The sequence below is a fragment of the Diaporthe batatas genome, assembly GCF_019321695.1.
Source record: "Diaporthe batatas strain CRI 302-4 chromosome Unknown Contig00001, whole genome shotgun sequence".
Taxonomy (NCBI): Eukaryota; Fungi; Ascomycota; class Sordariomycetes; order Diaporthales; family Diaporthaceae; genus Diaporthe; species Diaporthe batatas.
In genome coordinates this window covers 292,648-320,167 of record NW_025408548.1, presented here as the reverse complement: position 1 = coordinate 320,167, position 27,520 = coordinate 292,648, and the positions used below count along the sequence as shown (strand labels likewise).

At 49.8% G+C, this 27,520-nt stretch overlaps 10 protein-coding genes across 10 annotated transcripts; 5 read left to right on the top strand and 5 right to left on the bottom strand.

Annotated features, from left to right (window-relative positions):
* Positions 1 to 504: 504 nt before the first annotated feature.
* Positions 505 to 978, bottom strand: KVR01_000606 (uncharacterized protein; the record flags this gene model as incomplete). The annotated part of the gene is made up of 2 exons (XM_044790698.1): positions 505 to 651; positions 766 to 978. The coding sequence occupies 2 exons, from the start codon at positions 976 to 978 to the stop codon at positions 505 to 507; spliced, it is 360 nt and encodes a 119-aa protein (XP_044650555.1).
* A 595-nt stretch (positions 979 to 1,573) lies between these two features.
* On the top strand, positions 1,574 to 3,004 carry KVR01_001020 (uncharacterized protein; the record flags this gene model as incomplete). Its single annotated transcript, XM_044793618.1, has 1 exon — positions 1,574 to 3,004. The coding sequence occupies one exon, from the start codon at positions 1,574 to 1,576 to the stop codon at positions 3,002 to 3,004; it is 1,431 nt and encodes a 476-aa protein (XP_044650969.1).
* Positions 3,005 to 3,292: 288 nt separating this feature from the next.
* KVR01_000235 (uncharacterized protein) lies at positions 3,293 to 6,761 on the bottom strand (the record flags this gene model as incomplete). The annotated part of the gene is made up of 6 exons (XM_044791767.1): positions 3,293 to 3,787; positions 3,968 to 4,099; positions 4,163 to 4,937; positions 5,001 to 5,409; positions 5,450 to 5,663; positions 5,694 to 6,761. 6 exons carry the CDS (start codon positions 6,759 to 6,761, stop codon positions 3,293 to 3,295), a joined length of 3,093 nt encoding a protein of 1,030 aa, XP_044650184.1.
* Positions 6,762 to 9,057: 2,296 nt separating this feature from the next.
* On the bottom strand, positions 9,058 to 9,615 carry KVR01_000475 (uncharacterized protein; the record flags this gene model as incomplete). Its single annotated transcript, XM_044785938.1, has 2 exons — positions 9,058 to 9,503; positions 9,561 to 9,615. The coding sequence occupies 2 exons, from the start codon at positions 9,613 to 9,615 to the stop codon at positions 9,058 to 9,060; spliced, it is 501 nt and encodes a 166-aa protein (XP_044650424.1).
* A 1,476-nt stretch (positions 9,616 to 11,091) lies between these two features.
* KVR01_000240 (uncharacterized protein) lies at positions 11,092 to 13,050 on the bottom strand (the record flags this gene model as incomplete). Its single annotated transcript, XM_044785372.1, has 5 exons — positions 11,092 to 11,272; positions 11,345 to 11,502; positions 11,594 to 11,704; positions 11,793 to 12,712; positions 12,807 to 13,050. The coding sequence occupies 5 exons, from the start codon at positions 13,048 to 13,050 to the stop codon at positions 11,092 to 11,094; spliced, it is 1,614 nt and encodes a 537-aa protein (XP_044650189.1).
* A 1,189-nt stretch (positions 13,051 to 14,239) lies between these two features.
* On the top strand, positions 14,240 to 16,086 carry KVR01_000637 (uncharacterized protein; the record flags this gene model as incomplete). Its single annotated transcript, XM_044783168.1, has 2 exons — positions 14,240 to 15,118; positions 15,288 to 16,086. 2 exons carry the CDS (start codon positions 14,240 to 14,242, stop codon positions 15,939 to 15,941), a joined length of 1,533 nt encoding a protein of 510 aa, XP_044650586.1. The 3' UTR covers positions 15,942 to 16,086.
* Positions 16,087 to 19,763: 3,677 nt separating this feature from the next.
* KVR01_000133 (uncharacterized protein) lies at positions 19,764 to 20,747 on the top strand (the record flags this gene model as incomplete). The annotated part of the gene is made up of 3 exons (XM_044792634.1): positions 19,764 to 20,102; positions 20,213 to 20,539; positions 20,613 to 20,747. 3 exons carry the CDS (start codon positions 19,764 to 19,766, stop codon positions 20,745 to 20,747), a joined length of 801 nt encoding a protein of 266 aa, XP_044650082.1.
* A 1,490-nt stretch (positions 20,748 to 22,237) lies between these two features.
* On the bottom strand, positions 22,238 to 23,273 carry KVR01_000602 (uncharacterized protein; the record flags this gene model as incomplete). The annotated part of the gene is made up of 2 exons (XM_044791410.1): positions 22,238 to 22,719; positions 23,201 to 23,273. The coding sequence occupies 2 exons, from the start codon at positions 23,271 to 23,273 to the stop codon at positions 22,238 to 22,240; spliced, it is 555 nt and encodes a 184-aa protein (XP_044650551.1).
* A 585-nt stretch (positions 23,274 to 23,858) lies between these two features.
* On the top strand, positions 23,859 to 24,665 carry KVR01_000363 (uncharacterized protein; the record flags this gene model as incomplete). Its single annotated transcript, XM_044786958.1, has 2 exons — positions 23,859 to 24,188; positions 24,219 to 24,665. The coding sequence occupies 2 exons, from the start codon at positions 23,859 to 23,861 to the stop codon at positions 24,663 to 24,665; spliced, it is 777 nt and encodes a 258-aa protein (XP_044650312.1).
* A 965-nt stretch (positions 24,666 to 25,630) lies between these two features.
* Positions 25,631 to 27,464, top strand: KVR01_000548 (uncharacterized protein; the record flags this gene model as incomplete). Its single annotated transcript, XM_044787886.1, has 2 exons — positions 25,631 to 25,850; positions 25,909 to 27,464. The coding sequence occupies 2 exons, from the start codon at positions 25,631 to 25,633 to the stop codon at positions 27,462 to 27,464; spliced, it is 1,776 nt and encodes a 591-aa protein (XP_044650497.1).
* Between the last annotated feature and the right edge of the window lie 56 nt (positions 27,465 to 27,520).

Below are 27,520 nucleotides of genomic sequence, written 5' to 3'. Positions count from 1 at the left end.
TAGCCTTGTGCGTGGTCTCCTGGCAGTTCAAACGATCCTTTAAATGATCCACCACAACTGATCTACGTATCTGGATCCAGCTTTGTCCCCGCTTCAAAGACTGGGTACTTTTTCCACTTCATGACTGTGCATTGTTGGAATGCGCTACTAAAGTCAATTGTGAACTGTCTAACAACCTAGGCTTACCACCGTATGAAGGCGCCATGTATGTCCTCGGACGTATACGGAATAGAAGCGAAACCACATAGTTCAAGGCATTGCGCACTTGCGAAGCAGGCGCAGTCCAACTCCAAACTTGACAGTACTATCTCGATGGTGTCCGTATAAGGCACCAGGGATCACACGAGTTGCTGTCTAAGCTGGAATTTTGAAGGAAAGGAAACACCTATACTCGTGTAAAAGTGACAAGCACATCTTTTTTGGTTTCAATTTCTTTTTATACTTGGCTATGGTCCGCGTAATAATGTCTCGTATGACGATCTAAACGAAGTTCATCATTCATCTTTAAGCCTTGTCCGGGTATGCCTCTTTCTTTATGCCCACCCAGTGGTTTCCTGGCATCCGATCAAAAATTTCCACCTCGGGAGCCTTCAAGAGCATTGGCTGGATGGCTGCATAGTAGGACTGGTAGTATTCTTTTTTGGTTTGCGTCTATTGTGATTGCTGAGCCCCAGTTTGATTTTTGGAATTGAGAATATTGATATGAAATCCGGCGATCAGGCTGGGGTTGGAAATGAACATTGTAGGGAGGCGGCAGCTGCTTACATTTCTCAGGTAATCCGCAGTGGCGTCCCAGTTCTCCACCAGCCGAAAGACACCAGGCTCCTTCTCCAGCCGATAAAGCTCGATGAATGTGTTCAAAGGCTCGGCGACGGTGGCATCTAACGTGGGCTTCAAGACTTTTAGGAATGATTCAGTGCACGAAGGTTTGATAGTAATTTTAACATGGACAGACACGGAATCGGAGCTCGCGGACATTTCCAAAGTGTTGAAATCAGGCAGCATAGTCGTTGGCGTCTTGGGCAAAATCTCAGCCTTACTAGTGCGTATACCGAGATGCAACAACTGTGTGGCCTGCGTTGTTTTGATCCGGTATTGGTAGGGGTACAAAACTATTAGTAGTAGCCCAAGACACCAGTCTTCAATAACATGTTCCGGATTTCCGGATCTAACCCCGTGGACATTGTGTGGGGCTACTCGGTGCAGGAACTCCGCAATAGTCGTAAACCGAAATATTATATGGAATACCCGATTCGGGTTTCATTTCCTGTCCTCCGATTCTTTTTGCTTAAGCTTATGTGAGAGAATGGACGGAGGCCAGTTGTTGATATGGGTTGGTGTAGCGAAACCCGACCGATAGTGCATATTCTCCGCGAATGGCGGGCGAACAAGCCTAGCTTGATCTTCGGTGCACTTTTCCAGCGGGGTGCGTTCCGCGCTCTTATTGGGATTGATGCTGTTGGATAAATGAAGATCAAGAAAAGGCGAGGCAGGATGGACTCACGAGCATACGATTTCACTGAATACGAATCTTGAATTGTTAACTGGATTTGACCTTGGAACGAACCAAACTATGGCTAGTTCGGCACTTCAAGTCTCTTCGGCAAATTTGGACGCATGTGTTGTCCGAGGAAATCCCAGCCCTCCAGGATCGATAGGAGAATGCAACCGCCTACTACAAAAGAACCATGACTATTATCACATGTTCTTTCGGGAGATGGCCGGCATGAACCACATCTCCCACAGCCTCCTGACGTGTCTCGCCCTCGGCGCCGGCCCTGCAGAGCTCCAGGATCGGTATGACGACGAGGCTGCTGGGCAGCGGCCCATGCCCCCTATCGACGCCGAGCTGCTTGAGAAATTGAGCGACCGAGACGTCTTCTTACAGACAATGCACACCAAAGCACAGTACAATACCTTCCTGCGCTTCTTTGAGCAGAAGATTGCGGCTCAGGAGGGCGGTTGGAAAGCCGTCGTGCACGAGTACATCTTCTCCCGCACAGAGGTGGCGGAGCGGATGCTGTCCAGCCTCTTTGACGGCCTGTACCACCCCCTAATCCACCTTGGCCTGGGCATCGAGTTCGAGCTACCGGGGCTCGTCGCCGAGGCGCTTGCCCAGGCCGCTGCAAACGACGACAGCGACTTGCACAGGCTGTTCCAGATGTGCGAGGCCGAGTCCCGAGGCTACACACAAGAAGAAACATCAACCAAAGGCAATGCCCAAAACGGGCCACTCGGCTCGCCGCCGTCGATGCTGCAGCTACTGAACGAGATGCGCAACGACATCAATATCCGGACAGCGCCGCGATGGTCCGACCTGGGGCTCAAGATGCGGAACGGCGTGGTAGGCCGGGCGGGCCAGGCTTTCGCGCGGGTGGCTGGCCGCTTCCGGCTGGCCGCCGGTAGCAGGGGGGACACTGATAGGGGAGAGGAAGAGCTAGAGAGGCGCACGGCTGAGATGATCAGTACATGTGCCTTCATGTGCGGCGCCGCGCAGTCTGAGGGCCGGAAGACCAAGATCGACTTCTTTTGGATGCATGCCGTGACGAGCAGCATCTTCATGACTGTGCTGGCCGGCCAGGGCTCGTGGATCTCGCTCGGGGACCGCGCCCGCCTCCTGGAGCACAAGGTCTACACGGATCTTGCCTGGTATGTGGCTTCAGGCAGTGTGCCTCTTAATGCGGCCTATATCAACAAGTATGCAGAGGCGGACCTAGAGACGCTGTCGTGGGGGTGGGAGGATGTGTTTGGTGCAGTTGTCAAAGAGCACGACGATGGCCACGCTGCCAAGTTCATCCGCGCTCTCAAGAACGGCGAGTTGGTAACCGCCAAGTACCAGGACAAGGATGACAAGGGATTACCTTACTTCCCCTTGAAAGGCGACATGTGGCTAAAGATGGCAAGGATGGGCCATGTCACGACCAAGAGCATGCCTATAGATCTCAAGTGGGTGAGATTCACGGGTTATGACGAGGCCTGGGAGCGACCCGATTTGACTGATTGAGTTCCATGGAAGGAGAAAAGCGGCTTGGAACTATGTATCTGTCCTACCGTCTATCCATATGACCAGGTATATCTAAGCGAGAAATCAAAAGTTGAGACACGGGCTATGGTAGGCCAGAATATGCATGGTAAATTTGGGAAGGAATGAATTCAATGATTCAACTGCTGGATTCTGAGTCCATGTGCACTTCTTACCTAGTTAATGAAATAGATTCAATTCAAAATCCACTACCAAGTCAATACTCTGGCTTCCCAGCGCCATTACATAAAAAAAGCCATTAAATCCAACTCAGGTACTTGTCCCGTGTAGTGATCCTATCTGCTCATCATCATCGGGGTCATCCATGACGGCAAAAATACCGAAGCGACGAGAACGACCCTCGTTCCCATCTCCCATTGAAATTCCCTCCTCGGGAGGCAAATCTTCCCAGCCCAGCCAGAACTTCATCGTGTCCACGCATCCATCCTCCTCGTGCAGCCACTCGGTCAAGTTTCCACCAGCCAGCAGTGCTACCGCACTGGCGATAGTATTCGGGCTCCGTTTCGGCAACACGTTGGTGTTTGGCAGCCACACCCAGCCCACGACGAGCAAAACCAGAGTCACAAGCAGCAACGCCTCGAGGACCCGAGTTGATGCCTCGTCCTGCACCACTCGTTGTCGGCCAGCCTGATCCTCTACCGAAGCCTCGAACCTGGGCAGGGTATCATTCTCGCCAGCAAGGAACTCTTCACGGTCCAGCAAGACATTCGTCTCGTTCGCGGGAACGCGGGCTTTGTTGAGCGCCTGTGCGACGAAAATGCCATGCTGGAACTTGATGGCAGCCGCGACGTCACCGTCGTTAGTGCCCCCGAGCCATTAGACAGGGATAGCATATTTTGAGTGAGTTAGCAAAGTGAAGAATCCGCTTAAATTCGTATCATGGCTCTGAGAGAGAGGAGGCATTAGGTCAGTCGCATATCTGACTATCAATGACTCCAAGCCCAGAGGAGCACTTAATGCTGGCTCCGTATCCGGCAAGGTTTGAGGAGGGTTTTGAACATCGATGGCAATGTCGGCGCCGGTGAAAGTGGTGTTAACGTCGACCATCTCGATGGACTGATTGCAGCCCATGACCGCGATATGACCGACTTTGGAATCAGCAAAGGACCCTCAGTCTACGTAGCCCCATGAAAAGTAATTGTCGTCGTATCCGATCACGTTCTCCGTCCCGAAATATAACGTGTCTGGATTGATGCTGATAAAACCGGACCATTCTTGTACAGACTTAGGCCTTCCATCGTCGATATCAATCACCAGGGTTTTCCACGCCGCACTCTCTGAATTCTCAACGCGAATGATACTTACGTCGTACAGAAGACACTCCGGGCGTGATGGCAATGCGGGAACCACAGCCTTTATCGAATGCTGAGACGTATTGGAAAATCCTTGCGCCCCTGTCGTCATCTCTGGCAGAAATTGTGGGAAGGCCAGGTCCTCGTATGTGAAATTCGGATAGGAACGGTTGCTCCAGAGAACCGAGGGTGGGGCGACGTCAAAGACACCGCTCGGCGTGCCAAATGAGCTATCAGCCCGAAGCAACGCGGATTCTGTAGTTCGAACATAGTTTGCTTGAAATAAAGACCCGGAGAAGACGGTAAACAGAGATCCAACGAGAAGATTCGTTGTGGTTGCAAGGGCACCGATGTTTCGCAGCTTCGCTTCCTTAAAAATGGCCGAGGGCACTGACATGTCGAGAAAGTCGAGGGTCCGGAAATTTTTACCCGCTATACCATCGCTCAAACATGTATATGGTACCAATGACCTTATGTTGAAGTCCATAGAGGAGAATATGATAGCGAGGCCTCCAAACAAAAGGGAAGGAAGAGACGTCCAGGTGTACTGGATGTATGGACTTTCGCCCGCGTCACCTAATCCGTTGTGTCGGCAAGACCGACTCAATAGCACCTCAAGAGTGATGGCAAGGGCGAAAAGAATGAGACCGAGACCGAGGGGTCACGCAGGATGAAGTATCCAAGGATGAGGGTGAGTCAAGGGGCTTTGAGGGATGGTCCCGGAAGGCTTGCTTGTGGTTGTTGGAACGCCCTCTCTAGCAACATTGGAAGTACTCAAAACCGGTGGCTTCAACCCTTTTTGAGTCAGTTCAGGTTGAAAAGTTGGCCTTTTCAGCTGCAGACGAAGTTTCTTTGAATCGGCGTCGCCGGAATAACGGAGGCGGTCCAACAGATCTGGGCTATGAGCGACAAGTGCTGCGATCCTGTAAAGTGTGCTTGGAGCTTGATGCAATGTCCCTCGTTTTTCTATGGCGGCTCTTGTAACAAGTGTAAGAAAGAGACAAGATGAGAGAAGTCCGGCCATACAGTGGACTATCCATTCTCGCGCCACCAGGCGATCTTCGACGATCGTGGCTGAACCGGTCGCGGTGAGGGAGGCTGGCTCCATCATCACCTATCACTGCGCCTACTCGCTGAAAATATCTTGTTGCCATCGATTGCATGAAAGCCGGATCGTAAAGCGAAGCAACGGTGGTGCCAGTCGGTGCTTCGGCCTCCAGGATGGTGTACATGAACTGGTCCACATCAAGGCGGTCGTGACCAATTCTGAAGCCTGTCCATAAAGTGAGATCATATTGAGATCCCACATATTGACGGAATGAAGACAGCTAGCTTCTCACAAAGTCCCAAGGACTTACACCCTCTAAGGTTCTAGTCGAAGACTCCCGAGCTCGTGTCACACTCTCGACTTCTGTTGCGTTCTGAACCACGATGACTTTGGTGATCTCATACTGCGGGGCGCACACTAGCTGGGCAGATTTGACCAAACTGCCTCGCAAGTTATTGACGCATCCGCCTGTAGGGCAAAGATCATTTTTGATCACCTCGTTGGGTGGAATCGCCTCATCCACCCTCCATTCTTCCAGCCCGAACATGATAAGGAAGCGCTTACTCGCGTCATCCTTCGTGGCATTGCAATTGATCTGCTCGACTCTTCCAAAGGCCACCTGACCTGGGCCAAACACATCTGAATTGCCAAAAGGGGGCAAAGGGCCGAGAAGTTTTGTAATGACCCCGTCACATCCCGTAGATTTAGTGTTGACGTTCATGAGGCTATAAAACTTTCCAACCACGGCGTCCGATGCATGAAGCGCTGCAATCTCACAGTTGAGATTCGTAGAAAGCCCGTCAACGACCACTTCAAATCGAGCCGTATCGGGTAGACTACTCTGTACCGACTGGTATGCAAATTCCCGGGATACGCCCTGGGAGTCCGAGTAGCTGCTCCCCCAGATTGCATCTTGCAAGGCGGAGTGGGGGAGATGTGTGCCTGTTTTGACAGGTGTATAATTGTTGACAAAGGCGGTTTGAATTTCCATGGGCATTGTTGCGTAGTGGACCGTTCTTCTTGACAGGGTAATGAACCCTGAAGACAACACGATCAATATCTTTATCACCAACGAGATGGTGGTTGTCGCTGCCACGGCGAAGTCTTTGTCTGCTATGGATTCGTAGATTACGACTGGCGTCAAGTCGGACACGTAATCCAGAAGCAGATTCTTCTGCACAGGCCCAATATTCTTGGATAATCGCCCCCACGGCGCGAACAACTTTGCCTGATACTCCACTCGACTGAAAAGTGATGCGACCAGGGTCAAAATCGCTGCCGGTCCATATGTCCAAAGGTAGTGATCCTTAGCATGGCCCTTCGCGATGGCGCCATTCCGCGTGGATAAACTGTTCAATACCTCCAACAGAACAATCATCAGAAGAAAGATAAGACTGAAAGAAGCCAAAACCCAGCGACGGAGGTAAACGGGTAGCCGTTGCGGCCCAGACCTGGCGGAAGGTTCTTCGAGGCTTCCCATATCACCAGAAGCGGCAGCTCGATAATGCCCCACGCCTTCTGCTTCGTTTCCCTGTAGTGGCTGGCACCTTGGTATATTATTTGATAACGTCGAGTCGACTTGGGCTCCTTGCAAACATTCGCCGACGAACGCAGGAGTAGATTCATCGGATGGGGATGAATCTCGCATCGAACGCACCTGGGACGCCTGTAAGGCTCCGTAGTGGATTTTAGAAGCGGTAGCTGACGCATTTGACCGAGCAGCATCCGTCACTGAGTTTCTTGTTGTGGGTCCTTCCATGGAAGAGAGAACACTGGTTATAACTTATTGAACTACAGGAGATCTGAGTAGGAATACGCTGGGCCTAACCTGATACTAGTATACATATATCCAGATCTTGTGGCCCATCTGGGGGGTGCAAAGGGTTTCAGGAAGCAGGCTCCAGCGGGGGCTGACAACCGGTGTGAGCCGTGTGCGACACAGAAGTCCACGAGCTCTATGTTGTCAATTTTGTCTGCCTGAGTCGGCCTTTCCAGCTGCACGGCTTAGCCGTGGGGGCGGCAGCAAGAAGTCCCCATTGGAACGAGATACGAGAGACTGAGGCGCCACATCTATTACACATAGAGGCCTGAATAGACACAGGGTCGCCCAAGCAAGTACATATTAATAAGTTCGTGTCACCAGTGGATATGGATAATAAACCATCCGTGGCAGAAATAAAGCTCGCGTGCCCGCAATCAGGTGGAAGGTCTGGCCGAATGGAGCTGCAAGCGTTTTCGAATCCCAGTCTCAGTTTGCATTGTCACACTGCAATATCTTCTCCTAACTGCGATTGAGGTTTCATCTTCAAATATCGTTCCCGACGAGTATGACAAGTATCTGAAATCCTGTGACTGCAGGTTAACGCCTTGGACCTTGGCAATTGCAATGATGAGAGCGTCGAAGATCCCTGGTAGACGAGTTTGTGAGAAAGCGTGAAAGACATCGTAAGTCAAGCATTTGCATTTACATAAGAAATCTCGGGCTTAACCTCCCCAAGTAACAAATCTCTAGGTCATCTTTCCACCGTTTTTTATGGAGATCGGAAATTCGCACCTGCAAAAAAGGAGGATTCACCCATACAAGTAGAGTTCCATGTACGCGTCACCCCTGATTGCTATGGGATAATCTCCTATGCACATGTGGCCTAACCTCCCACAAGACAACCTCCGACAGGGTAACGTTCTACAGGCTAAGAGCTTATAAGATAGAGCTTTAGTGGGAACCTAGCTATTTCGATTTCTGAGTTGTCTAGTGTGAGTGTACCCGCCGACTTTGCGGTTCGTAATGTCTAATGTCTTTTTATAGCGGTTGTCAGCATAGGTAGTACAGTTTTATAGACCTTAATAATTCACTAACCTCTATATAGTCCTATTAAATTTACATTAAATATTAATTTAAGTTATCTTAATAGGAATAACTTTAAATAAAGTATAAGTAGTTTAAGAATTAATAGTAAAATATAGTTATAGTATTTTATAAAGTTTGAATATAAATATAAAATAATTAATAAAAGAATTAAAGTTTATTATAATTTTTAATATAAACTCTCGAGAATAAAATAAGTAAAAGTACTTTAATTTAAATAATATTTAAATATAATATAACTTAAAGCTTAATATTAACTTTTATAACTAGTATTATAATTAATATTAAAAAATAATAATAAAGTTTAAGTAATATATTTAATAATTTAAATAAAAGGTACCTTAATTTTATTCCTAATATATTATCAAAGCTTAAAGTAAAAATTAAGAATATTAATTAGAGGAAAGATAATATACCTATCTTAAATAATACTATAAATAGCCTTCCTACTTATATTAAAGAATAAGAATTAGCCGTAATTCTGCAACCTAAAATGCGCTGTTGCTCAGGGTGGCAATGGAAACCACAGTAAATGTGATGGATGGAAGACGGGCCTTTAATCTGTACTGAATCATCCAAAACCTTCAATCATAGTCCCGAATTTCGCCGCGTGCTTTGAGATTTGCCATGTTCGTTGCAAAGAAGTCCTCTCTAATTAAGAACTAAGGGAGCGGGGGTTCTCGTCGTGGCAGAAACAACATCGATCACTCCCAATCAGCGGCAATATACTCACCGTCTATAAGAAAGTCAGTATGAAAATACAGAAATGGGAGACGCGATCCCCTCAGCTGTCCCAGTCTAGCCATCATCAGGATGTTCCGAACATTCCCAAGACTGCCCCTGCCAATGGGAAGATGCACCTGATGGCATGCAGTTCGGCCCAGTGACCAACCAGCCCCTTGACATCAGCCCCTCTCAGATCAAAAGCTCCAGGCGATTCCATCCTGCTCAAGGCCTCCAGCCTGAACAACTCGTTGTTTGTCGGGACCATGAAAAGCCACGTGAATGGCAGCATGAGAACGGTGCTGACCCCCGCCAGTGCGGAAAACACCCGACGGCCGCGGTCCAGGTCACCCCGCCGCTTCTTGCTAGCAGCCATGTATACGTGGAGGATGCATACGCCAACAGAGATGGTGGGCATAGCTTTGTGACCATATTCATACATCCGGGCCCACTGGTGCACGAGCTGCGTTGCGTCCCCGGTAGTGTCCATAAAGACAGGCACCGCAATGAGAGACAGAGACGCCATGGTTCCTAGGGGCACCGTTCAGCAAAAATAACAACGTTTGAACGGCATGGGCATTAGCGTACCAGAAAGAAATGACCCGGCTAGAAGTGCCGTAGCTTTGACACCCAGCATGTCCATATTGGCTGCTATCAAGAAAAGGCTTGCACGCGAATACCTTAAGGTTGCATGGCCTCATTAGCTCGGGAGGTTGATGTAGTCTGTGTCTGTTTATCCAACAGGGAGGCTGTGGAGTTGATTCCTCAGTAAGGAGATAGAATATGTGAATTGGTCCGAGAGGTGCGAAAAGCATGCCCTTGGCCACTAATAATCATCCCATGGGGTAAATGTGGCTTCGCTCCCCGCTCTCTCAACACTTGTGTCTGCTCCGATGTCCGACGTGAGACAGTCGCCCTGCTTGAATTTCCGGTCGGAGTCCGTCGAGGCCACAATCCAGGTCCGTGAGCAGACACTTCTTTTGGAGTCGTTGCTATATAGTGGAGAGGGCCAAGTTTCAGCTCGGGCAACTATTTAGGTGTATATACTCTTATCATCACAAGGGCCATTGAACGGATACAATTCTCGATCACGATGTCAGACCTTCCGGCGATTCCGGATCGCCCTGCGGGAAGTTCTGAGGGCCAGTTGCTGTGTCTCACAATCTGCGGATATCGACGCCCGGGAATGAGTGAGGAGGACTACCGACGACATATGACCACAGTCTCAGCCCCAATGACGCAGGATCTCATGGTGAAGTACGGGGTGAAGAGGTGGACCATGGTAAGTACAAAAATCATGCCACCTCTCCAGTTCGCCTGTCGAAACGGTCGAGCAATAGCTAAGGGAGACAAAAGACTGAATAACTGATATAAACAAATTTACAAGATCCACAACCCGATTGAGACTCGGAGTCTAATGTCTCATTTGTTCGACCACCAGATGACCAACTTGGCGGACTTTGACTGTTTTAGTCAGGTCATTTTTGAAAGCATTGACGACTATAAGAAGATGAGAGATGATCCCTTTTACAAGGAGCATCTCGTGAACGATCATGAGATATTTGCAGACACCAAGAGAAGCATGATGACGATCGGCTGGGTCACAGACGTTATCCAGAGTGGAAAGGTTATCCGGAAATAAATTTAGATGCATAGTACCAAGTTGTATATGTGTCAGTGGCAACAAAACACTGCGATATACCGGGAATCATATGCTAGAATAAACTCAATTTTAATGTTTTCCGATCTTCGAGTTTGCCAACAACCGCATGAATGGCTCTTCCCATTCTATTATATTCATCAGTGGGGTTTTTGGGGGTTTGCGAGATCTCACGGCTCATCAGTCCGCAAAAGCGTCTTCGGCCATGCCTAGGTACTCTGTCGATGTGGTCCACCAGCCAACTCGCTACTCCAATTTTGAGCCTACGGCTCACGGCTATTTCAGACACTACTTGTTCCATGGGACATTTGAATTCATACCTAGGTATATAGGTACCGAGATATCTGCCACCGAATGAAGGCGCCATATATGTCCACCGACGTATGCGGAATAGAAGCGAAATCCAGTTAGGTATCTGCACGCCCTGCCTTCCACCCCCACTCCTGAATCAATGTATCTCTATCCGAGCAGACTATCCTTGAAAATTGTCACCTGGATCCCGGGGCTATCATCTCGTGTTATCCCGTTGAAGCAGTCACCATCAACGTCAACATCACGCTCCTTTACAACATCGAAAGGTTCCATGTCGAACCGGGTAATAAGGCGTGCTATAGTCATGAAAAGTTCGGCATAGGCAAGACTAGAGTGTAATGCATGTATCAGCTTCCTGGGGATGCCAGGAAAAGGGAAAGACCGGAAATGGTCCGCTTACTTCATTCCAAGACACATGCGACTCCCTCTGCCAAATGCCATCATGTAGCGAGATTTGAGGGTCGTGTCCTCCAACCAGCGTTGCGGGTTGTACTTTGTCGGGTCCGGAAAGACGTCAGGGTCCATATGCAATAGATACAGCGATTGCATGATGGGCGTCTATGATAGAAGTATTTTTAGCCGAGGCAGACAGCTCAAAAAACACAGGTGAACTATTGCAGACCTAGGTATTCAAGGTATGTACACTTACTCCTCTAGGTATTACCCAGTTCTTGTAGAGAATCTCGTGGTCAGGTGCTATTCGTGGGGAGCGCGTCGAAACTGCATTTGTTAATCGAAGTCCCTCCTGGATGCAAGCCGACTAGAGATGTGTGATCAATTTAGTCACACCGTAGCATCATATAAATCGACTATTGTTGATGCTCCCAAGGAAATAGGAACACACTCACGAAGAGCGGCAAGGCCTCTAGCCCTGCAACTGTGACAGGACAGTCGGGCCGCGGCATCATAGTCATGAGCTCTTCACGGACACGCTCCAAGAGTTTCCTGTCCGACAGAAGAAAGTACAGAGTCACGGTGAGATTTCGCGTGGTGGGATCAGTGCCAGCTCCCAGGACCAAAAAGGCCTCCGCGTTCAGCCGGCCGACCGACTTCTCCTTGGGTGGCAGGCTGCTGTCCAAGATCTCCATGAAGATGGTCCGGTTGTTGGATGACATCTTTTTGGTTCCCTCTGATTTCTCTGTGGATTTGTCTTGCTCGTGGGCCGTGATGTGTTCTTGGATGGTCTTCATTGGGTACTTTGCCCTCTCGGCAACGGCGGCGGCTCGCGGGTTGAACCATCGGACGAACCACGGCTCCAGCTCCAGGGACAGCAGCATGAACGTGCGGAACTGGCGCCCCAACGGCCGGCTCATGCCCAGCTTGCGAAAAGTCTCGAACCAGTCTTGGCCCCATTCCTCGCGGCTTAGGTTTCCCATGTCACCACCCAGGGCGTACGAAGAGATTATGTCCATAGTCAAGGCTGCGATGGCGTGGGTTAGGTTCATCTTCACCCCACGGCCTGGGTCAGCCGCATCGCGGTACGTTTTGGCGAACCGGTCCACCAGCCGGTCAATCTTATCCGTCACGAGGCCCTCGAGCTGGCGAACGGCGCTCTTACTGAAAAAGCGGCTCAGGGAGGCGCGACGCACATGGTGCAACTGGTGTTCGGTCGTCTGCAGCAGAGACCAGCCCATCATGCCTGATTCAGTGGCGATACTGAACCATGGGTCGGTGTTTCGCTTTTGACGCCCCTGAGGTGCATATATAGGATCCAGAAAGTCTGGATCACGAATGTGGATATGCCTCGGGTTGATGCGTACTATGGGACCTGTCCGTTGGGTCTGTGGGTTAGTTCTTTTGAAGAACCTCTTGTGAATTGTGTCCATATCTACCACAGGTGATGACAAAACGCTTCCACATACCGTATTTCCTGTGCAATTCCTCAATTTTCCACATGTAGCGATACCGGGTGGGCCAGACATCGTAGTAGAACTCGTACCAAAATGTGGCACCAGCAAGCTTAGGACCGGGGAACTTTGCTAGTGGGTGCAGGGTTATACGATACACAAACACACAGAACCAGTAGGTCAGGTACAGCGGCCCCAATGTGACGATTATGTTTCGAAGACCAATGTACTGTGTCACGATTCTAATGTCTAAAGCCATGATGTTTCACCGGCAAAGGTGATCACCTTTGCACACGGAACAGGTTCGATCGCCTAGTACAAATGATAGTAATATACCTGCACGATTTCACGATGACTCAGCGACAAAAAAAGACGGAGTTCCGTGGCGAGAGCTCGAATCGTCCTGTGATGGCGAGTTGCGAAGAACGCGCCGAATTAGCTACAAGATTAGAGTAGCGAAACATCTGCGTCGACTGAAGCCACGGCCAGCGACTGCGAGGTTTTGTAACTATGATTGTTCGCTTACCGACCGCACAGGAAAAAACATGTTGAAGACTTCGGCATCCGATTAATCCTTCGGGTTTAAATGATATATCCAGTAATATCTCGTAACTGCAACGTATCATCTGTGCAGCACGAGGCTGAGGCCACGTGCCCACGTGCTATATTCTCTCTGCACTGTTATTGGCACTGTATTTTTTTAAACGCTAGGTCTTAAGCGTTTACTACTATATGAGGGCACTATGTACTTCTTGTGTACACAGGGATAAGAAAAAAAACCAGTAATAATATATTAGCTAAAATACTATTATTAAATTCGACATTATACTTTATAATGTAATATTATTATAACTAGTACGCTTTCTAATAATAATATTTATTAGTTTTTAAAATATAAGTTTTAAATATTTATTATTTATTTTAAGAAGAAATTTTAAAAATATTTTAAAAACATTATTATTTTAAATTTTCTTTATAAATATAAATAGTAAAAAAAAACTATTTAATTAACTTAATTTATTATATTATAATATTATTTGTAAATTTTATACTAGTTATAGTGAGTGTGGATAAGTATAAGTATATATAGCCCCCGTTTCTATAAGTAGGATCTAGTCTAAGACTTGACAAAAATGAGAAATGACATACAGTCATTTTATTTTCTTACCCGTTCAAGTCTGATACAACAATGCGAGCTGACCGATGTCTATGTTAATAGATAAGTGAGGCAAAATCTTTAGGGCACGAGACGCGCAATAAAGTCTTCAGCGTTTGATATTCCCAGTTTGAGTCTAGGTGACACCAAGTACGAGTAATTGGGGGCCGGAAGATGGGCCATTCAAATAATCTGACAGCTCGACAGCTTCCATTGTCGACCACTGACATGCTACATATTTCACCTGTTAAACTGTTCAAATCCATACTGCACAAGCTTCAACTTCCGAATCATGAACACAACTACATTAGAACAAATCGAAGCGCAGGCCGAGAAGCTGGCAGCGACAGCAACAGCGCTGACAAGGACATGCAGAGAGGCAGGCCTCAGCGATTTCTCCCTCGATTGGGGTTGTGTTCCCCCCGGAGTCCCTCATGAAGTGGACCACCTCAGGAGAAAGACGTTGGCATCCGTAACGCGGTTGCAGGCAATGCTAGCCGGCCCACCAGATTTCATCCAACATATTGCTCATCAGGTACAAATCTCGTTTTCTGCCATTTCACTCTCCCATCTGTCTTGGTCTGCAAACAAGGACACTGTAAAAATCCCAGAGCGTTGTCCAGGATTGACAGAATTTGTTGTTCCACAGACCCAGATTCTAGCGTGCCTCCGATGGCTGGGCGAGTTCCAAGTGTTGGCCTGCATACCGCCGAGCGGTGAAGCCATGGGAACAAAAGACCTTGCAGATTTAGTTAGTGTCCCCGAGGCGCAGCTGCGACGCGTTGTGCGACTTATGACGACCGTTGGCTTCCTTGTCCTGGAGGAGCCGCCGCAGCAGGCGATTGGCACGCGACAGGCGCAGGTTGCCCACACGAGGCTCTCTGCCTCTTTCGTCACCCAATTTTCGAACCTAGACGCTGTCATGTTCCTCAGCGAGACGGTGGTACATGCGGCTCTACATATGCCCGAGGCTACACAGCGTCAGCTGAGTGGCTTCTCGCTCGTCTCCACGCCCGTCGGCCTCGACTTCGGCACCGCATGCAAGCAGCAGCCGTGGCTGCGTCGACAGTGGGATGCTTATCTCGGGTGCCTCAGGGACCCGAACCAGGTCATTGCTGACCTGCTGGCGCGGCTTGACTGGGAAAGTCTGGGTCGAGCTCTTGTGGTCGAAGTGAGTACGAGGTTTGCCATGTTGCACAGGCATACCAAACCATCAGCCCGCTCCCCCCCGCCCAACCCGGGACCCATATCGGGGCCCAAGGAAGATCTTCCCAGCCCGCTCCGCCTATTCTTGCCACTATAGATTGCTCCGGCTGACACACGTCCCCGACGGGATGCAGATTGATTCGTTTTCGACTGAGCTCGCTCAAAGCCTAGCGGAAAGGCACCCGAGTCTACGCTGGATCGTCCAGATGAGTGGCCCTGAGGCTGCAAAGTACGAGCGCGACACGGGCATACCCGTGGGATCAGGATCAATATCCTTGGAAAAGCTTACATCGCCCGGGAAGCTCGGGATAGAGGTCCAGTTGCGGGCCCCACACACGCCGCAGATGATCAAGGACGCGGCAGTGTACCTAGTGCGCAGTCCTTCGGACCTGGACTCCCAGGCCCTTGCCGCATGGGTGCAGGCTGCGCTGCAGTGCCACCTGGCCGTACTGCGCGCCGATCCGGACGCACTGCTGCTGCTGGCGGTCCAGCTGCGGCCGGATCCCGGCTCGGTCGACCCGGCCGTCGTGGCCTTGGCTTGCATTCGATCGATGACTATTGCCCAATTGACGGGAGGCACCGCTGAGATGGATTTGGCAACGCTGGAGCAGCTGATAGGGCGTGTGCGAGACAGCAACAATGGGGGTCTTGTGGTTTCGAACAAGCTTCACAACAGTCACTGCTCCACCATCGCCCTTGGCATCAAGTACGTATCCAGGCCGCCGCCACCTGAGCCCCTGGCCGTGGTTGACCCAAGCTTGGGCTGGGGAGGTATTTCATCTCCGTGATAGAGGCGCAGAACAGCCGAGGCAATCCATACTTTCTCAGCCAGTTGCCGTGCCGTGAAGTCCAGGTCGCTGGAATCACGTGTGTTTGGAACTTATGTCGTTTATATACTGAACGTCTTGAGCGCTTGCCACCGTATGAAGGCGCAATGTATGTTCTCGGACGTATAAGGAATACAAGCGGAACCACTTATATGCGAAACCTGATGATCTTTCCAACGGTGACTGGCTCTAACCTTAGCAAATGCGAGTGACAAGTTCGTTGTTTACCAAACTGTCCAACACACAAGCCCGAATATTCATGTGCGGGGAAGTGGTTGTACACAGACTATTTCGAAGTTGGTATCGATCTTCCCTTCTATGTTGGAACGCGAATCAGTGTCATCTTGGTAATATCATTGGAGTAAAAATCACGGTGGAATTGCACAGCTAGATTTCCTGACTGTGATGTGATCAAGTCTAGAACAGCCAAGTGCTGACCACAACACCTAGACTGGCACTGCATAAATAATATCGGCAACCGAGCCTGAAAGGTGTCAGCGGTAGGTAGCCAGTAACGTGACTTTAAAAGTATGACTAGCATTAGGCTTATGGGGCCACAAATACCTCCCCAGCGCCTGGTGCAACTACTTGTCCGACATGAGATCACCTACCTGTGACCCATTCAAGTTTGCTGCCCCGTGAAGTTCTACATAGGCGGCTAGAATCAAGAATGTCGTGTGCTCTTCAGCGGCTTCTTCTCAAGTGTCCCTCTCGCCATCTCCCCCGATTCCTTCCTTGTATTGACCCCTGCCAACCCTCGCTCCCGAAGGTGCGGGCTTTACATATGAACCAGCTCTTTGACGTCACACACCGTTGGGATCAACACAGCTACAATTGCGTCCGCTCCTCCTCGCTATAGTTGGCGGGAGGATTCGGCTGTTTAGCCAATGAAAAGGGATTTTTGACACCCGAGGCCACTGTTTCCCGCCAGAGGGTCGCTCACAAGCGCTTACCCGTATTCATCGGATTTAACTCACGCAGTAATACCGCAGAGGGGGCCACAACCACGCAAAAGTAACATCTACTTTATACCTCCCGAGCTGGCCATATTCCAGCTTAGCCTCTCCTCGACCAAGCTGACGTGTCTTACATGCATCGTGGATGCCATGGCCAACCGACATTGGTAGGCTCCTTTATGAATAATTAACCCACATGTAGATATATGATGTGGAGTAGGGGATCGTCAAAGACAAATCGCACAAGTCAAGATATATACATATCGTACAGGACATGGCGACACCGTTACCATTTCGCCCCTACATCACTTCATGTCTTGATTGGGACTCGGTCGGGCCCTCCTCTAGCACCCACTGTCTCGCAGGCTTTGACTCTGCAAGTGCATCTGCCTGTCACAGTAGTGCCTATCCTCACGCGCAGTATGGATGCATCTCACTCGCCGAAAAACTCGAATACAGTCCCTCGAGCATCTTCCTCTTCAACCATCGATGTCTCTACATCAGACCCTGCCCACCCGTCCATGACGGTGCCTAAACTGCGTGATAGCTGCGTCGCATGTGCTGCCGCCAAAGTTCGATGTCTTAGGCAAAAGCCGTCCTGCTCGAAATGCGTCGCACGAGGCATCCCCTGCAAGTACGTCAGGTCCAAGCGAGGAGGTCGCAACCCGGCTCCGCGTTCAGAGCCGCAGACGGACACGACGTCCACCAGCACGAGCAGCGTCGGCGCCACAAGCATCAGTGGCAGCAGAAAAGGGAGGACCATCGGAGGCACAGAGACCGACGCTCCCGCGGATCTTCTATCACCCCAGTTCGGCCTTCCTCTGTCACCCGAACGCTGGGTTGGCGGCACGAAAGTCACCCTTGATCCCCCATTTCACACGCCAACCACTATGTCGATGTGCATGGGGACAAAATTCTCTTCCAACACGGTCTCAGACGCATTTGACCTGTCACCGTCAATTAACGATCTGAAAGGTCTGCAACATGATGCGGATCAACTTCTCTCTTCGGCTGCGAACTTTGACTTTGATCTAGACCTGGGTGATCTAGATCCACTCTCCATGATCTTCAATCAACACTCGGATAATGAGATTTATCCAATGGGAGATCTAACAACACCTTCTGATAAAGCCGGCTCTCCGCCCCTGTCTGTGACCATCCCTGAGTGTTCTGTGCGACCACAGCCCGGGTCCAGCGGCAACATCCCAGAAACTATCATCGGGTCGTGCCAGCAGGGATCACCGTGCGAGTGCTCGATCCAGGCTGCTGCTCTGGTGACTCAGTACATGACAGATTCATCCGTCATTTCGTCCCAATTGTCGGGAACGCCATCACACACCAGCCAAATCCAACCAATAATCTTCCACAATGGGCAAGCAATGGAGACTATGGAGGCCATATTACAGTGTTCTTGCTCGCGAGATGGCTATTTACTCGTGATGCTGTCCATGATCCTGCTCAAGGTCATGGACAGTTATGCAGGTGCATCAAACAGCAAGCACACAGCCTCTGATCGGATCACAGTTAATACGGGGGCTAATGACATTGAGGGTGGCAACATTAATGACAGAGGGAGGACTTCTAGTAATCAAAACAAGAGTATTGGAAGGCTGCAGGCGCTACAGGCACCATTACCGGCTGGCTACGGCCGTCGAAAACATAGTCTAAATATCTCCAGCCCAGGAGCCGAAAACGCAGGTTCCGCACGCAACTCGATGCACACCGTTCTCGGCGAGTTACACCGACCGCAGAAGCTGGTGAACAAGTTATGCGAGAGGTTGAAAGCGGCAGAAGCCAAGGCAAGTGCCTGCGGTACAGGCAACTCACACCACGACAGCAGCCTGGACAAGTGCTCGATTCTGCGCGGTAGCGCTGTCACGGGTGCACATCCGAGTTCGAGTTTTCTTTTCTCGGATACTCTTCTAAGACAACTCGGGCTGGATTTGAGGAGCAGACTTCAACGAATATCGCAGGAGATAAGGCAAGCCCTTAAAAGAGAATGGACTGGATAACAGAATTGTGTATTGAGTGTAGATGTACCCTCACGGGACTCAGCTAACGCTTCACAGTTTTGACTTTCCATTTCAGTTGTATGTTACTATTTCGAAAAATATATCAAAATTGCAAATGGGAACCCAATTATTTACTTGATGACTGGATAGGTGTCAACTTGCAAGGCCTGTTGAATAGTTAAACAGCACACCTAAGACCACATCCCGTGTTTCAGTCTGCAGGCCCACGGCTTATCGACCCATTGAGGGCTCATAGTATGCGTCGCTTTCTTCGCTCTGGACCCATGAGGGTCGGTATCCCCCCGACAACGCATGGGCCTGTCATGCGTAGACAGCTGACGACTGATGTAGACGCTACAGGCTTCAGCAGCTAGTATCGGACGTAATACTCTCAACTCCACATCCTCCGAGCACCGTGCTTGGGAACGAAATACATTACGTCGGTAATCATACTCTCGCGGAGTACCGACCGCGCTCGGCATGCCGCCACACTCGGACAGCCAATGGGTACGTGAGCGGATACCACCACAGGCCAGACAAATTCCTGTTTTGGTTTTAGAAGAAATGAGCCTGTAAGAACTAGGGTGGGCGGTCTTGGCAGGACAAAAGTTAAGGGACAAATCACAGCTGGACCGCTCCCATGGAAGAGTTCGGATACCGGGCCTTCGGGCAGCAACAAACATTTCTATTACAATTGAGTCTGAGTATATGAGCTTGAGTATTCATTCCTATGGATTCATGCATGGCTGAAATGCACCATCCTCATCATCGAAATATCGTCCTAATCCTGTTCCGTTCTACCACCAGAAGCCATCATGGGATCGAATTTGCCATACGCACCTTATCGCCTCGATGGCAAAGTAGCCCTCGTGACCGGTTCTGGTCGCGGCATTGGTGCTGCCATGGCCATTGAACTCGGCCGCTGCGGTGCAAAGATTGTAGTCAACTACGCAAACTCGCGCGAGTCCGCTGAGAAGGTGGTCGCCGATATCAAGAGTGTCGGCAGTGACGCCATCGCGGTAAAGGCTGATGTCAGACAAGTCTCCCAGACGACCAAGCTGATGGACGAAGCTGTCCGCCACTTTGGAGGGCTAGACATTGTCTGCAGCAACTCGGGTGTTGTAAGCTTTGGCCATCTAGGCGAAGTCACTGAGGTTAGCTCAAGCCCCCCCCCCCCCCGGAGTGGGCCCTTCTTCCCTTTACTCTACCTACCTGGGTAGCCACAGGCAGCTCTTGATGCTAATTTTAAAAACCACACGATTAGGAAGAATTCGACCGCGTCTTTAGCCTGAACACACGTGGTCAATTCTTCGTTGCTCGCGAAGCATACCGCCACCTCAACGAAGGCGGGCGTATCATCCTAATGTCATCCAACACGGCCAAGGACTTCAGCGTGCCTAAGCACTCGCTTTACTCAGGGTCAAAAGGCGCCATCGACTCCTTTGTTCGTGTTTTCGCTAAGGACTGTGGGCATAAGAAAATTACGGTAAATGCCGTCGCACCTGGCGGTACTGTTACCGATATGTTCCATGACGTGTCGCAGCATTACATCCCGAACGGCGAGAAATACTCGGCTGAGGAACGGCAGGAGGTAGGTGTTTCATATGTCTCCTTATGAACGAAGACCCATTCTGTTTGTGTGCTTCGCTAACGCAATGCCTTAGATGGCCGCGCATGCCTCGCCTCTCGTCCGAAATGGGTATCCGGTGGACATTGCACGCGTGGTTTGCTTCTTGGCCAGTAACGAAGCCGAATGGGTCAATGGCAAGATCATCACGGTGGACGGAGGTGCTGCGTAAAATTGGGACGGAGCGATATGCAAGTTGTAGGATGCCCAGGTGATATATTATCGATATAAAATGGTCCGATACGATCAACCATACAGGTTGGTGAACAGGGCAGCCGCAAAATCGGACTCATTCACTGCATCGAAGACTATTTCGTGACTACTCTTGTGTTCATTATCTCTCATCATCTACGTGAATGCCCAAAGTCCAGGTGGCCCCAAGTTTTAAACGAGACAATATCGCGCATTTCAACCACCGAAACCTACATATTCCGGGCTCTCTGCTCTCCGCTCGCCCGGGTTACGCTTTTCAAATCGTTGACTACCCTATGGTAGCAGTTCCTGCTGCTTTGCGACGTGGTATAGCCGGTTCCAACCAAGGTATCCATGATTGCTGCAGGCTTACGAAGGCATACAGACTACATGTAAAACTATGAGTGCATTCTAGTGCAACATTGAATGACGTGCTATAAATTGACTCTTGCAGCAACAAGGCTAGGACGTGATGACAGATATACGTCACTTCGAATGTGAACCGCCATTCTAGCAACAAAAGGTGGTACTGTAGGTAATTTCGGGTGGGCCCTCTGGTTCTGTTCTGCCATCTCGAAAAGAAAGTGGCTAATCTGACTAAGTCAGACTTCCTCAGTGTCTCGGACCGACGCCTAGGCGTGCAGAGTCCCTGCGTGCATATGCTTACACCCTCGCTCTCCGGGCTTGCATGGTCGGATATCCGAACATTAGTAAGATTTCCATGTTGATAAGTCATTGCTAGATTTGATTGGTCCACTGTGAAAACACTGACAAGTGCTACTTCACAGAGCCCGTGGGACAGGTTCGCGGGGTCAACCCCTGGGAAGACATCTGGAACTCCAAAGGGACAGGTACCGCGCCCACGAAACTTTGGAGCCCGGTTACGGTGACCGGGTATGCGTGTATAATGTTGTGGAAATATGGCCGGCTTTGACCGGCTTATAATCAAGAGATGTACTAGTTAAATACACTTCAACTAATTACTAGGTGCTGAAAGCAAGTATCATGTAATAACTTCAAGGTGAATAGAGGATAATATATGCTTTGCGGTGGAGAGGTAAAAAGGTTGCTAACTATAGATATATATAGTAAATACTACCTTAATACTGACTAAATTATATAGAATCTAACTAGATTTTTTAATTTAATAATATATCTATTAATTATTTTCTAAATTTTAGCTTAATTTTTAATTTATATCTTAAGTGTAGATAGTTACTATAAAGCTTTTAGCTTTGTTATATAAAAGCTTACTAACTTCCCTCATTAATATTTTCATTTCACTATACATTATACGGAAATAAATAAACACTTAGTAGTAAAATAATATTTTAAAAAACATTATTTGACATGGAGCTCTGCTCACTCGTCCACGATGTAATTGAATAGAGACAAGACACTGACGCGAGATGTACCAGATTGAACTCCTAATTCTAACACGTCACCCTATTTCTGTATAGGAAAGGATATCTAATTGTCGCGAAGTCCGAACCAATTCTTCTCACCGCCTCGGATCTCGAATGCCACCTTCCCGTCTTCAGCCAGCTTAGACAAGACTTCCCCCATGAATGGCTCCAAGGCAGTTTTCCTCACTTCAGGGTCTATTTCATCGCCATGCATCATTGTGACTAGTCTAGGAACTGCGACACTCTTGCTCCCACTGTCCTTGAGCCTCGCCAGGGTCTGTAACACTTGTGTCTCACGGCGCGTTTTGGACGCCAGCTCCAATTCCAGTTTTGCGTCGAGGTTCTTGATCACGACCCCGTGTGCAGGATAACCAATCTCACATTTGTGGATTTTCATGACCCGTAGCGAGTCCATCCATGTGCTCAGGCGCTCGACTGCCGCTGTGCCGTGGCCCAGGACATTGTCGCCGGTGCACATAGCACTGTCCTCCTCAACCACAAAGCACATATGGTCCTCAGAGTGTCCAGGCGCGTGCACAGCACGGACTGTGGCCCCTTCCACTCGAAATACCTGTCCGTCGACGATGGCCTTCTGAGAACGATTGGGTGTGTGCTTGTATATGCTATTGGATAGGTGCGGGTAGAGTCGAAGAAGGTCAGCCACGCCACCGGTGTGGTCCCCGTGCCAATGTGTGAGCAAGACGTGGGATAGCGAGATTCCAGCCTTCCGGAGAAGTTGGGAGACTAACTCGGCCCACTCCGGGATTCCCTGGCCCGTGTCGATGATGAGCCTCTGGTGGCCGGTGCCAACGATATACGTGTTGGTTCCTTGAAGAGTGAACTACAGAAAGTAGTTAGTTACCGTGTAAAGGAACGAAATATTGGAATTTAAATGGGGAAAAGTGCTATCCACTTGCCTTTCCAGCATTTTGTCCTAACACTCGAATCACTCTCGGGCTGATTTGTTCAATGTCTGCAATCTCGGGCAAGCGCGAGAGCTGGGCCTCAAGGAAGTCCTCAAAAGCACAGATGTTGAGTGCTTTATTAATCTGACGATAACCACCCCGGCGTGTCTTCATTGGTTCAGATATTGACCCCATTTCGAAAGATTGATGTTCTGAGACGGTGTAGAAGGTTTGCTTGCAGGGAAAGGACAAGTCAAATTAATACCACTCGCAAACATTTGACCAAGTAGTAGTGGTTGCAGGAACCAAGGGTGATAGCCTTCTGTTTTTTTTTATTTTATTTTATTTTACTTCTTTGCCTCCATAAAATTTGCGGTAACTGCATGCGAGAAAGCATATTTCGATTAAATCTTGAATATGACGCCACCGACGACATCTGGACGGCGGAATTCCTGTTGGCGTGAGATCGGCGACGGGGAAGGAAGACCGCCCAATAATGTAGCTCTTCATTGCTTATCACGGAATGCGACCGGGGAAACGCCATTTAGTAATACGGGATGCCGGGTCTCCGAGTATCTCGATGTTCGGGTGTCGTTGTATAATCTCCGCCGGTCAATCACAATTGAGATGAGAGATACATAGAAACAAAACTCTCATCATGCCCGAGCTGAACCGCAACCAATATCATAAATCGGTTCTAGTGTTTGTCTTTCTGCGAGTTTCGTCAAACTACGTGCCATCATCTGATTGGTGATCATATTTTTCTCCACGACGACAATCATGCCGACTTACGCTGTTCTTGGTAGCACGGGGAATTGTGGATCAGCTCTCATCCGCAACCTCATCGAACAGTCCCCTGACAACCACGTTAATGCGTATTGTCGAAACGAAGCAAAGCTACATAAGGTCCTCCCAGAGGTCGCTGACAGCAACCAAATCAATGTCTTTCCTGGGAGCATGAGCGATGAGGCGCTAATGGATAACTGTCTGCGTGGTACGAAAGCCGTCTTCTTGGCGGTGACCAGCAATGACAATATCCCTGGCTGTCGCCTCAACACAGACACCGCAATCACCGTCATCCGGTCCCTGTACCGACTGCGTGACGAGGCAGCACCGTCAGCACCGTACAAACCCCCGAAGCTGGTTCTCCTCAGCGCTTGCTGCTTTGACGACCACCTCGCGCGCACCCAGCCCAAGTGGTTCCGCCCCATCATGCTGCGGGCCGCGTCCAATGTGTACTCGGACCTGCAGCGCGCCGAGGACGTCATGCGCTCCCACGACCACTGGATTCCCTCGATCTTCATTAAGCCCGCAGGCCTTTCGCCTGACATCGCACGGGGCCACAGGCTCACCTTTGACGAGGAGGAGAGCTTCGTCAGCTACATGGACCTCTCCAACGGCATGATAGAGGCTGCCAACGATGAGTCTGGTGTCTACCTCGGGAGGAACGTCGGTGTCGTCAACAAGGTCCGCGGCCAGGGTGCCAGCTTCCCGAGCGGCACGCCGTTGTGCATAGCCATGGGGTTCGTCCGACATTTCTTCCCCTGGCTGCACCCCTACCTGCCTGAGACTGGGCCAGGGAAGTGATGAGGGCGATGTATTTCAATTCCTTGGCTCATGGGCTTTCATGAGGATCGGGCGACTTCAGCAGCAGACTGAAATAGATAACGTATTGAATTTCATCTCTATCCCATGCATTAACAAAACTGTTCATGTTCTTTCTAAGCGGTGTTGTGAGAGACCGAACTTTGTGTACTTTCAATGCTATTTTCCATTGCATTTTTAGCGGCAGCGTAAGTTAACAGCGTACATCCTGTGTAATCTTGCTCACCCTCTCAAAATCTCGCCAAGCAGAGTGTATACAGTTTCGTTTGTGCCGCAAAGAGAAACCAGCAGATGCCGAAGCCGTATTTTAGTTGTTTTTTACACCAAATCCACCGAATAATAGCCATCCCCAAATTCGGGCCCGCAATGTCCCAAAAGATCAATACGTGGACCTTAGATCAAAAAGCCTGAAGTATTCTAAGTGTCCTCATTGCTTAATCTGTCTTCTTGGGAAGACAATGCATTTGTCTGATGAATAAAAACCACGAGGAGCACCAGCCAAGGAAATCTGCTCGTATTCTGGGACTGTGCCGTCATGTTAAACAGAATCCTGGTAGATCAGATCCTTCTTCGGTGAGCGCAAGCAATAAGTCAGCCTTGGTACATGGGGCTCGTGGCGTCAGAATCAACGGAAGCGGCCATCCCGCTCTCCGAATTCTCTGCGGCTTACTGCGGCTTTCCGATGGCCGATTTTTGCTGACCGTGAACTGTTCAAAATTGCAAATCCCATCATTTCAGCTCTGCGCACTTTTTCTAAAGCACTGGTAATTGGGCCTGATTCGCCAGAAGTCTTCAAGGTATGATAAGTAACGCTTGCCCTCTCGCAACCTTGCACGGCTCCAGGGCAACATCTCAGCAGGACGCCAAACTCATGGACTCTTGGGCACATAATTCTCTCCTATGTTTGATTCACAACCTGCATGAATGAAGCCTTCATTTTTGGAAATATGGTGAACTCAAGATCAACCATTGGAGTCCTGGCTATACTTTTGTCGACAGCATTCTTGTCCACTGCTTGTTCGGCTAGTAACGGAAGTATTGACTATGTGATCGTGGGTGGAGGGCCCGCTGGCTTGGTACTAGCCGAAAGACTCTCCCGTGACGGATTGAAACAGGTGTTATTACTAGAAGCTGGAAAGAAGACGTATGACTCGACGTTAATCAACAGTAGGTCACCAGCGCCAGCCACACGAGATTTCAATGCATTACTAAGGACATTAAACAGCACCGGCATACTTCCCTTTCATCACAGAGCCATTATGGAACTATACGGTACAGCCAGATAGCAACCTGGCTGGCAATACGCCAGGGGTTCCTCAGGGCCACATGCTGGGAGGAGGAACTGCTGTCAACGGCATGGCTTACTGCCGTGGTGCCGCCTCTGTATTTGACGAATGGGCCGAGATATCAGGAAACCCCGGGCTTGCGTGGGACTCTCTGCTCGACGACTTCCGCGATACTACCCACTATGTAGACCCGCCAGCTGCCGGCTACAGTCAATTCGTCAACATGACAGCCTATGGAGACGGGCCGCTGGAGCTCAGTCGTTCGAGCGGCCTGACGGGTTTCGAGGAGCCGTTTGCCAACTCCATCCAACGCACACTCGGTCTGCGCCAGGTCGACATGAATGACGGGACAGGAATCGGTGTTGACATGGGCGTCTCATCCATATTTGCGGGGAACCGCACGAGATCATCTGCCAGTACAGCCTATGCACCTCTGATGGAAGGTCGGCCGAACGTACAAATCTTCTACGATGCTTGGGTGTCCAGGATCGGCTTTTCAGGAAACAGGGCCGTCAACGTTACCTATTACTCGGACGAAAAGTCGTTTACGGTCAGAGGCAAGGAAATAATACTCAGTGCTGGTGCTTTGAACACACCTAAATTGCTACTTCTTTCCGGTGTCGGCCCAAAGGACGAATTGCAGGCTTTGGGGATTCCGATTGTGGCTGATGTTCCGTCGATTGGAGGAAACCTGCGCGACCACGCCTTGTCGATTGTCCAACTGTTGGTGACGCCCGAGGTTCTGACCGTCTGGCAATGGTCTGAAAACGAGACCCAGGCGGCCACAGCCAGGGATCAATACACGGAAAGTGCCACCGGGCCCCTCGGCTGGGCTGATGGCTTCACATATGCCGCACTGAGACTCCCAGATTCTGTGTTTGAAGGCCTCAATGACACACACTATACATCTCTGCCTCGGGACAGACCACATGTCTTGTTCCAGGCTACTGGTATTCCATTCATGCCAAGCGTCAACTCGAGCGCGGTCACCGCCTGGGCCAGCCTAGTCCAGCCGCAGGCTTCGGGGCGTGTCATGCTACAGTCCGCAGACTACCGAGACGATCCCCTGATTTATGCCAACTACTACGGCACACGGGCGGATAAGGCGGCAATTATCGCAGGATATCAACAACTGAGAGAGGTGCTGAGGGGGGAACCAGTGTCGAGCCTGATTACCCAGGAATACTTTCCTGGTCCTGGAGTAATTGAAGACGACGATGTGTGGGCTGCCATTCAACAACAGACATACTCGTTCCGCCACCCTGTAGGCACGGTGGCCCTCGGAACGGCGCTCGACAGCAACTGGCGAATCAAGGGCCTCGATGGAATCCGAGTGGTTGACTCAAGTACTTTCCCGTTTTGCACCACCTGCCATCCTCAATCTGTGCTATATGCGCTGGCGAACAGGGCTGGCAAGGATATCATAGAAGCGGACAACAGTTCCGGTGTGTCTATCACATCCCCCTTCCAAAATCCTTTCGAAGCGGCTATCTAGTCTACTTCATTGTTAGTCTCTAGAAAGGCTACTACCTACCTAGGTAGGTAAGTAGA